Here is an 11,506-nt window from a genome sequence, read left to right on the forward strand (position 1 = left end):
AATCTCCTGCCTGGGACTGTGAATTTCCTGAGGATCTGCCCCTTGCACTGACCTATTTAGGCCCAGGCCAGACTAGCTGCCAGGACATCATGGCACATGTGTCTCTGTGATCGTGTCCTGTGTCCTGTCTCCTGGCTTGTCTCCAGTCATCATGGCGTCCTAATTCAGCTCTCCATTGGAGCTGAACTGGCTTGTTGGTCTTGTTCTTGTTATTTCTCTCCTCTTTAGCATGTTTCCTAGCTCTGTTTTGTGTATTTGTGTGCTGCAGGCCTTTGTAACAACTGGTGGCCTGCAGCCTGCTAACTGTATAATAAAGACTCCAGTATTCTATCTTTTAAAATGTGGCTTCTGGGATGATTTGCCTTTTAACATTACAAAGGGTTGCCTGCAGACTGCTAGTGCTCTAATAAAGACTCCAGATTTGATCCCTCAAAATGTGGCTTCTCTGATAATTTACCTTACAACAAAGCAATGCTCTGCCATTTTTCCCTATCTGAGAGGCTCTGTGTGGTGTTCAGAGAACATCAGGGAAGAATGTCAGAGAGCATGAGTAAACCTCAGACCAAAAGATGGGAAGGGCATATGAAAAGGCCCCAGCATGAACAAGAGGTAGCATATGAAGGGGTAGGGAACTTTTGGGAACTCAAACTGTGAGAACATTGTGACTCAAGCACTCAGAGCCCTTGAAGGACTGGTGGGAGGAATGCAGTTGATCCGGTAGAAGTGAGGTCCTGGAGGCCTGGTCTTATTTCTAAATACCATCACCACTGAAAGGAGGCAGAGGTCTGCTGGAAAAACAGCTGGTTCCAGGCCTGGGGCAAGAGAAGGACCCAGTAAACCTGGAATATGTCAGTGATGACTGTGGCCTCCCTTCCCAGCACCAAAGAAAACAAATTCCCAAAAGACATGGAGCATTTTTATCCAGTAAGAAAGCACACACACACACAAAGGACATGTAAAAATGACACAAAAGCCAGTAAGAAGCAGTACAGATCAGTCAAATCTAGGACAATTGGAGCATCAGAATAAATAAAGACAATAGGAGATTATAGCTCAAGGTGTGAAACAGATTGAGCAATCCATAATCCATCCATCAGTCACCTGCATGCTTGTGTTTACATACTTAAAAAAGGAAAGGTAGTCTTTATCAAGAACAACAATGAATATATGTAGACAACAATTAGAAATTAGAAAATGGTATAACCATTAGAGCAACAACTGATTCAGCAGCAGCATTGTGTACTATGTAAGAGTGTGTTTGTGTGCTTAGGAGTTACAGGTCAAGAAGTCAGCCACATGGTCCCAAAATAGCCTTTTCTCTCTAATTTTTCCATATGTTTGAAAATTTCGAAATCACACACACACACAGAAAACCCAAGAACAGCAACAAAAAGTGAAGATAACTGGCATGGAAATGTATAGGACAGTCCCAAAGAGTCAGATAGCCTTTCTCTAAGTAGGAGGGCTATCATAATGGATAAAACGATACAATTAGATTTGCCTCTGTGTGTGTGTGTGTATGTGTGTGTGTGTGTGTGTGAGAGAGAGAGAGAGAGAGAGTATATAGCCATGTATGCATGCAGGTGTGTGGTTCTTGAACTCAGGGCGTAAGCACTGTTCCTGAGCATTTTTGCTCAGGTAGGTAGGTGGTACCTACCTACCTTGCTCTAGTAGGTAGGTAGCAGATAGGCTAGTATTCTACCACTTGAGCTAAACATCCACTTCAGTTTTTTGGTAGTTAATTGAAGATAAGAATCTCACAGGACTGGGAAGGTGGTTCAGTGGTAGAGTGCTTGCCTCGAATGCATGAGGCCCTCGGTTCGATTCCTCGGCACTACATACACAGAAAAAGCCGGAAGTGGCACTGTGGCTCAAGTGGTAGAGCACTAGCCTTGAGCTGAAGAGCTGAGGGACAGCGCCCAGGCCCAGGGTTCAGGCACCACAAAAAAAAAAAAAGGAGAAGAATCTCACAAACTTTTTTGCCTGGGCTGGCTTGGAACCCTGATCCTTGGAGCTCAGCCTCCTGGGGTGGTTAGGAGTACAGATGAGAGCCTGAAATGCTTGGCCAGTTTGCCATTCTGCAGGTTTGTTGGGGAATAAGGTAGAGCACCCTCCAGGGACTCGGCCTACTGGCCAGAGAACAAGTCTGACTTCCAAATTCTTCAGCTAGATTTGAGTCAAAAGCATGAATGGTTTTATTCCTACTTGTGTGGTGGTAGGGATCAAATCCAGGACTCTACCATTGCACTTTCAGTTACAAAGTGAAAGTCAGTAGTACAAAAGCTAGTGTAGCCGGACGCTGGTGGCTCGCACCTGTAATCCTAGCTACTCAGGAGGCTGAGATCTGAGGATCGCGGTTCAAAGCCAGCCCGGGCAGGAGAGACCGTGAGACTCCTATCTCCAATAAACCACCAGATGTATTAAATATGGAAAACATAATTGTTTTTTTCCTCTTCCTTCCTCCCTCTCCTTTCCTTCCTTCCTTCCTTCCTTTCTCCTTCTCTCTTTCCTTTCCTTCCTTTCTACCTTTCTCCTTCCCTCCCTATCTCTCTTCTTTCCCTCCTTCCCTTCCTTTCTTCCTTTCATTTTGTGGCACTGGAGTTTAAAATCGGGTCCTCTTGCTTCTTCAGCTTGCCCAGCTAGCATTTTACACTTGAGTCATGCTATTTGAGCCTTGATTTTTGCTGGTTTTGTTATTTTTGTGTGTGTATGCCAGTCCTGGGGGTTGAACTAAGGGCCTGGGTGCTATCCCTGAGCTTTTTTAAAAAATGTTTTTTATTGTAAAAATACTGTAGAGAGGGGTTACAGTTACATGAGTAAGGTAATGAGTCCATTTCCTATTGAGCATTGTTACCTCCTCCTTTGTTTTTCCCCTACCATCCCTGTCCCTGAGCTTTTGTGCTCAAGGTTAGCTTTCTTCCTCTTGAGCTACAGATCCATTTTTAGCTTTTTGGTGGTTAATTAGAGAGCAGTGTCTTATGGACTTTCCTGTCCAGGACGGCTTTGAACCTTGAGCTTTCAGATCTCAGCTTCCTGAGTAATTAGGATTACAGGTGTGAGCCACCAATGCTTGGCTTTGCTGGTTATTTTGGAGATGGAATCTCAAACACTTCTGCTTAGGCTGACTTCCCATCGTAATCCTTTGGATGTCAATCTTCTGAGTAGCTAGGCTACTCTTTTAAAACTGTAATATTTAATTGTGCAAAACCTAATGAGGGTAATATAGTAAATGTGAAAACACATAATTGCTTTTCTTTTGGTAAAGCTTTTACTCCCCAGTTCTAGAGACACATTGCCTATTTTATGGGTCATCTTAACCTGTTTATTTCTTTGGCACTTTTGTGGTGGTATTGAGGTTTTAACTCATGACCCGGACACCGTCCCTTAGCATTTTTGCTTAAGGTTGGTTCTCTACCACCTAAGTCATAGCTCCACTTTCAGCTTTGTGGTGGTTAGAGATAAGAGTCTCAGGGACTTTCCTGCCTGGGCTGGCTTTGAACCTTTCTCCTTATATCTCTGCCTCCTGAGTAGCTAAGGTTACAAATGTGAGCCATTGGTGCTCATGCTCAGTTCAGTCTGCCTTTTTTCCTTCCTTCCTTCCTTCTTGTCCTTTTTCCTTTCTTTTTTTCTTTTCTTTTCTTTTTTTTTTTTTGCTGGTCCTGGCTTGGACTCTGGGCTTGGGTGCTGTCCCTGAGTTTCTTTTAGCTCAAGGCTAGCACTCTACCACTTGAACCACAGCACCACTTCCTGCTTTTTCTGAGTAGTTTACTGGAGAAAAGAGTCTCATAGACTTTCCTACCCAGACTCACTTTAAACTGAGAACCTCAGATCTCAGTCTCCTGAGTAGCTAGGATTACATGCGTGAGCCACCAGCGCTCTAGTCAATCTACCTTTAGAAGTGCAGAAAATTAATAGAGAATCAGAACTAATCCTTATCTGTGCCCTGTGTGTTTTCCTCATTCCTGTTCTCTTTTTTCCTATGGAGAATAGTGGGTGAAAGAGAAGAACCAAGAAATAGGCTTGATTTCTTCATCAATGGAGGAGTTTGTAGCAATAACACAAAATTCACCCCAGATATTTGAAATGGTAGCTAATACTCTTCCCAAACCATTTTTTTAAACAATTGTTATTATAAAGGTGATGTACAAAGGGGTTACAATTAGCTAAGTCAGGTAAAGAGTACATTGTTGTTGTTGTTGGTCATGGGTCCTGAACTCTGGGCCTGGGCACTGTCCCTCAGCTCTTCAGCTCAAGGCCAGCGCTCTACCTCTGAGCTACCTTCCCAGCCCCAAGAGTACATTTTTTTTTGGATAGTGTTACCCCTTCCCTTCCTCTCTCCTAGTTTTTCCCTCCCATCCCCATTCGCAAGTTGTATAGTTCATTTTCAACGCAGTGTCCAGTGAATACTGGTGCTGCTTTTGTTCACCCTTTTCCACACTATTTCTATGCCTCCTTGCCTCCCCTTATACTCCTAAAGACATATAAATGAAAACACTGCCGGGTGCTGGTGGCTCACGTCTGTATATCTGAGGATCTTGGTTTAAAGCCAGACCAGGCAGAAAAGTCCCCATGAGACTGTTATCTCCAATTAACTACTCAAAAACTGGGAGTGGTGCTGTGGCTCAAGTGACAGAGTGCTTGCCTTGAGCTGAAGAGCTGAGGGATAGCGCCCAGGCCCAGTGCCCAGGCCAGAGTTCAAGCCCCATGACCAAAAAAAAAAAAAAAAAGTATCCTCTTTTGGTCTCACTGTGTGTGAATGCCTAGAGAACTGTATAATTTATTTTTTTATTTTATTTTATTTTTTTTGGGTCCGGTCGTGGGGCCTGAACTTTGGGCCTGGGTGCTGTTGCTCAGCTCTTCAGCTCAAGGCTAGCGCTCTACCCACTTGAGCCACAGCACCACTTCTGGCTTTTTTCTTTTTGTTTATGTGGTGCTGAGGAATCGAACCCAGGGCCTCAGGCATGCAAGGCAAGCACTCTACCATTGAGCCACCTTCCCAGCCCAGAGAACTGTATAATTTATTAAGTCTCAGTATTTTATATCTAGCTTTAGCAAATGAGTGAAAGCATGCGCCCTTTGTCCCTCTGAACTTGGCTTACCTCACTTACAGCACAATCTTTTAAGGAATTTTTCTCTCAGCCATATCAGGAGATAAAGAAGAAATTGCCTTTACAGTTCTGTAACTCTTTGAAATTGATGTCTTTCATTTACTTCTCTATGAGAAAGTTAGACAAGAATATCTTTTTTTCATCCTTTAGCAATTGTTAAAAAAAAAAAGGCGTGAAGTGGGAATAAAGGAGGCTGTTAGCTGCCTCAAATTACTGATTATTTCAGCTGGTTATGACTGTGATGCATGCGCTGCCCTTTGGGAGGCCTGGTGGGCTTGGTGAACACCTGTGACTGTTGTCAGACACAGCAAATTTGTAGAGTCCAAGAAGACTATCCAAATTGTGTGTGGATAAGAGGACCAAAACTCAGCCAAAAGGCTGGGAAGGTGGCTTAATGGTAGAGTGCTTGCCTAGCATGCATGAAGCTCTGGGTTCAGTTCCTCAGCACCACATAAACAGAAAAAGCGAGAAGTGGCGCTGTGGCTCAAGTGGTAGAGTGCTAGCCCTGAGCAAAAGCAGCTCAGGGACAGCGCCCAGGCCCGAGTTCAAGCCCCAGGACACACACACTCTCTCTCTTTTTTTCTCTCTCTCTCTCTCTCACACACACCAAAAAACAAAAAAATAGAAAAGTTGGTCTGATTTGGTCAGGACAAGAGAACCAGAGAGGGCTGGGAAGGTGGCTCAGCGGTAGAGTGCATGCTTTGCAAGCATGAGGCACTGGGTTCAATTCCTCAGCACCACATAAACAGAAAAAGCTGGAAGTGGCGCTGTGGCTCCAGTGGTAGAGTGCTAGCCTTGAGCTGAAGAGCTGAGGGACAGTGCCCAGACCCAGAGTTCAGGCCCCATGACCGGCAAAAAAAAAAAAAGAAGAGAACCAGAGATAAATTTCAGAAACAGATGAGTGCTGATGAGTCATCTGAGGTGAGGAACAGCGAGTAAGAACAGAGGGAGGGAGAGGGAACTGGAGCGTGCTCCCCAGGGAGGTCTAGGTAGAGATCTGACGGTGGGCATCGTGCTCACCTTTGTCAGGGAAGACTTCAGTTCATTTTCTGTAGCTGAAGCAGACCATCTTTGGCTGGGTATTTCTAAAGAAAAGAAGTCTATGTAGCTTGACGTTTGGAGGCAGAACATGGCTTCAGTACCTCACTTGACTCTGGCGAGGGCCTGTGGGGTTGACTTCACAGTGTGAGGAGTGTGACAGTGGCACCTGGTGAGGGTAGAAGAGTCACTGAGCTTCTATTCATCGCTTCTCTGGGGGACTCATCCAGGGACCTGCACTAGTCCCTTCTGATTCCGTTGCCTTGCCCTGTGCCACATCTCTTCCAGGTTCCTCTACTTCTTCACCTAACCCCTAGATGCCACGCCTCCAACACTTGAGCCACTGGGGGACACACTCAAACGGTATCCAAACCATAGAAGCTGCCATGTTCACAGGTTTATTAATTATACCACCTGTTTGGGCCGTCATTACATAGGCATTTACTACTTTAAAACTCCTTGAACAAACACCTACAATGTTAGCTTTCTGTCACTGTAACAGAATATTATCTGGTGTTATCAAATTAAAAGGAGGAAAGATTGTTGATTTTTGTTTTGCTTTTTGTCTCAAGATTTTGGTCCAAGTTGTTTCACTGCTTTTGGGCCAGTGGCAAGGCAGAGAGCATGGAAAGGCAAAGCTGCTTACCTCATGGTCAGGATGTGAAAGAGAGTCTGGTGTTCTAATTCCTTTTGAGGCATGCCCCCAACTATATAAAACCTCTCACAAGGCTCCACCTCCTAAAGTTTCTACCACCTCTCAACAGTGCCAAGCTGGAGACCAAATCTGAGCACACAGGCCTCTGGGAGACACTCTAGATTGGAAGTATAGCACAATCTGCTTTTGTTGTTGTTGTTGGTTGTGGGGCTTGAACTCTGGGCCTGGGCGCTGTCCCTCAGCTCTTCCGCTCAAGGCTAGTGCGCTACCACTTGAGCCACAGCATCACTTACAGTTTTCTGGTGGTTTATTGGAGATAAGAGTATCCTGGGCTTTCCTGCCTTTATCCTGGCTTTGAACCGCCATTCTCAGATCTCAGCCTCTTGAGTAGCTAGGATTACAGGTGTGAGCCACTGATGCCTAGCACAATCTTTGCTTTTATCATATGTTAATTATATTTCAATGTTTAAAGGCTCATTGGAGCCAGATGTTGGTGGGTTACACCTGTAATCTGAGCAATTCAGGAGTTGAGATCTGAGGAATGCGGTTAAACGCCAGCCTGGGCACAAAAGTCTGTGAGACTCTTATCTCCAATAAACCATCAAAAAGCCAAAAGGATTGTGGGTCAAGTGGTGGAGGGCCAGCCTTCAGTAAAACAAGTTTAGGGAGAATCCCCAGATCCTGAGTTCAAGCCTTAGTACTGACACACGTGCGCGCGCGCACACACACACACACACACACACAATCTTTAAGGTGAAAAATTGGTAAAATATGAAAAGGCATGTGTTTAGGGAGCAAATAATGAGGATAATGAGCATGGATAGTGTTGGGGGACTTCCTTTAGCCAAGGACATAAATTTGTGAACATTCATGAATCATTTTAAGATTAAATCATATGATTTTTTTTTTGGGTCCAGTCGTGAGGACTGAACTCTGGGCCTGGGTGTTGTCCCTCAGCTCTTCAGCTCAAGACTAGTGCTCTACCATTTGAGCCACAACGCCACTTCCGGCTCTTCTTTCTTTTTGCTTATGTGGTGCTGAGGAATCAAACCCAGGGCCTGATGCATGCAAGGCAAGCGCTCTACCACTGAGCCACCTTCCCAGCCCCTTAATCCTATGATTGTATAGAAATGTAGCTCAGCACTTTTCAAAGGCAACATAAGAGAATGATCTAGAAAACAATGTCTTGAGGCACAGGCTTCTTTGGGTGAAGGCATCTTCAGTCATACTCTGTTCATAAGACTTAATCAGGATTCTCATCTATCCCTACTCCTATTCCTATTTTTAAAAAAATATTTTAATTTTAGCTGGAGGACATTCATAACCAGATAATAAAATAGCAGAAATGCTGTTTCAAAATCCTCAACATTACAAGGTAGATGTTTATGAAGTCATTGGTAGAGTGCTTACTAAGGCTGAGGCTCTAGGTTCCTTTCCAGGAGCACAGACAAAACCAAACATAATAAAAATTAATGCAAATGTTGCAGAACATAGGTGGCACGGCTATGCCTTTTCTTTTTTTTTCTTTTTTGTTGATCGTGGTGCCTGAACTCTGGGCCTGGGCGCTGTCCCTCAGCTCTTCAGCTCAAGGCTAGCGCTCTACCACTTGAGCCACAGTGCTACTTCAGGCTTTTTCTGCTTATGTGGTGCTGAGGAATGGAACCCAGGGCCTCATGCATGCAAGGCAAGCGCTCTACCACTGAGCAGCCTTCCCAGCTCCCATCTATGCCTTTTCACTATACAGTTCTTTTAAATTTTATATGTCTATATTTTCATCATTAAACATTTGAAAAAATACAGCAAAACCCTTCAAACCTATGTTAGGGTCTGGTATTAATCTCAGAGAAATGAAAACAAATGTGGAGGTTATTCACTTTAACCATCTACAAGCCTACCATTCTGTACTCAGTTATTTGAAGAAGGGTGCCAGCCCCTCCACACTTAGGAACCAAAGGGTTCGGGTGTCCTGTTTTCCAACTAAACAAATCAAATGACCTGGGGATAGCTGCCTTGACCTCTGAAATGAGGGGTCGTCAACTACATGAGAATGCCACTTAACAGGGCATTTGGAGGGTGCCATGGTGCCCACTCCAGTGATAGTTGACGCATGGGTAGACCTTCCCATTCTACACTCCTGATAGACTTTCAGTCTTGGGGACTGGAATGTGGGGATGAATGCTGGGCTTACCACAATACCTAATAAAATAAAACTAGCTCTTCTTCAGTATGCCAATGAAGATTTTGCTATGTTCCTTTCCTTACAAGCCTGCCACCTGAACTCTCTAGTTTTCTATAGAATTTGACTTTATGCAGATTAATTGTCTTTGTGTAGTTAATAGAACAATTCTCTGATACTGAAGCTGATGTTATTGACATTCATATTCACACCTATTAACCAGTTTTCACTAATTCTAACGTACAGTATCAAGTTTTCAGAAGACAACTTCCCTGAAATATACACACAGGAAAATGTTCCATTAGTTATTTGCCTTTCAGAATGAATTTTAAAATGAATTTTACCTGTGAAAGACTGGAATACTTTTGCAGTGCAGCTGTAAAAGTGTTTTAGAAAACACCTTTCAGTTTTTGTTATTTTCAAGGAACTACTCATAATGGTAAGAATCACAAGTAGACTCCAACTCTCTAAGCTCAAACAGCTCAGGGGAAGACCACCCAGTGCCTTGAAAAACATTTTTAGGTCATCAGAAGCTGCCATTTATTCATGTCCTCTGTTCTCACTGTGAAATGACAAGCTTAAACAAGTACCCTAAGTAGCTTCCAACTCTAAGTTTCTGTGATCAATGATTGAACAAAGAACAACGGATCAGCTATCCAAGCAAGCAAACTGAAGTATGTTTCCTGTTGGCACATTTTTAGAGCCTAGAGGTTTAGTGAACTAATTAAACAGGCGAAGAATCAACTTATTCAAAAGAAGTCTCACACACAAAACAAAGAATACCTATTTTCTGCCACTATCAGAACATGACATAAAAGAAAATATAAAGAGGGTTTAAGTCTAGGGGTGTGGCTCAGGTAGAATAATGCCAGTTCCTCCATTAAAAAAAAGTGTCTGAGTCTTTAATATTTATGTTCAGCACACAGACTTCCTATTCCTAGAATTGAAATGTGTCCACATAATTACAAATAAAATCATATGTCTTGTTTCTTATACCAGTAAAAACATAAACATTTGTAAAATATGATAATGCTTTAATAGTAAAATGGTCTGTTTATATGTGTACTTTGCTTGAATTTCTAGACTCTTCTATTTGAAGATGAGAAAACAAGTGAAATGTGGATACTGGGTCTAACTGGCACCATCTTGGCATCTTGGTGGATGACAGGGACTTTCCGAAAACTCTTAGAGGTAAAAATCCTACCCTCACCTCTGGGTGATAGGTGCTCCTGAATTCCTAGAAGCAGGGGAAGGGACTTGGACAATAGGTTCCTGGACCTGCCAGACCTATGGCATAAACTCAGGAGAATCTTTGAACTCTCAAGCTCCCTGTAAACCGGCCCCTGACTGTAAGGGTTGGTGAAAGAACACCTCCACAAGGTGCAGGCAGAACAGAGCTTATTAGGAGAAGCAAACAGCCGGCCTGCACCAGATTTATGTGTGCAGAGCAGGAACTAATGGCACAGAGAGATTATATAGGGAAGGGGAGGAGGGGTGACCTCAGAACCTGGGGGACAGCCCGCTCCGGGGACCTGGGCTCCAGATGCTGTGTGGGGACTTCTGGGGAGGGCCACACGCAGTCTTGCATGGAGAAAGAAAGGTGTGCAATTTCACACGGAAGGAAAACAAAGGGAAGGGGGCCCTTTTCCTCAGGCCGACCTAACACTGAGTGTGACCCCTGCTGCCATTGTACCTCCTATCCCTGGCTCTGCTCAGGCCACTCCTTCAGAGTTGACCTGGTTTGGGGGGATTGTTTTTCTGCTCTTTCTTTACTGCCCTTGTGGCTCAGCTTCCTAACAGTATTAAGTGCATTTGAGGCTGCAAGCTTTTTGGGGACTTGTGTCCACTGGCAGTGACTAGCTTTCAAATAAAGACTCCCCATTCAGCCTCTCAAAATGTGGCTTCTCTGTATCTGGTGATCAAATTTACATATAACAGAAGAGCTGCTGCAAGTCAACTATTTGTAGTCTTAGTTTGACATTTAGGCAAGTCAATGTAAGAGGAAAAAAAAGTGCAGGTCTGTAACCTCAGCGTTTAGTAGAGAGGCAAAAGGATGGTGAGCTCAAGTCCAGCCTGGGACGCAGGGAATACCTGGGCCGTATTACATAGCCAGACCCGGTAGCACACGGACAGTGTCAGGGATATGACTATTTCTGTAATTTTAAGGAGCCATTAAGACAACTCCAAAATGGCCAAGACCTACTTTAATCTTCCTGTAGTCAGGGATGGATACACGGTGGCCTTTCTGCCCTAGAACCCTAAACCTGTGTGAAAGGCTGCCGCCTCCTCCAGGTCAAAACTGGGGACATGTGTGCTCCAGGTTCCTGCTCACCATAAAAATGTCTCTGGTTTTGCTACTGGAACAGGGACTTAGCAGCTGCTTTTGCTGAGAAACACACACAGCCCTAACAGCGGCCTCGACGGTGTCTGCCGCCCTTGCCCGCTCCTCTCCTGCGCGGTCCGCTGGCGGCCGCTCGGGAAGCCTGCGGGACGACGCCGACGACGCCACGGCCCGCGGGACGCGTGGCC

The 11,506-nt window shown here is 44.4% G+C and overlaps 1 protein-coding gene across 1 annotated transcript in view; it reads left to right on the plus strand.

Annotated features, from left to right (window-relative positions):
- Positions 1–10,143, plus strand: part of Aaed1 (AhpC/TSA antioxidant enzyme domain containing 1) — a 36,632-nt gene extending 26,489 nt beyond the window's left edge. The window contains exon 5 of the mRNA XM_013018423.1: positions 10,061–10,143. Within this exon, the coding sequence (XP_012873877.1) occupies positions 10,061–10,074 (14 nt within the window). The 3' untranslated portion in view covers positions 10,075–10,143. The remainder of the gene's footprint in view (positions 1–10,060) is intronic.
- The last annotated feature ends 1,363 nt before the right edge of the window (positions 10,144–11,506 follow it).

Source organism: Dipodomys ordii, unplaced genomic scaffold, assembly GCF_000151885.1.
Source record: "Dipodomys ordii isolate 6190 unplaced genomic scaffold, Dord_2.0 Scaffold40, whole genome shotgun sequence".
Lineage (NCBI taxonomy): Eukaryota > Metazoa > Chordata > Mammalia > Rodentia > Heteromyidae > Dipodomys > Dipodomys ordii.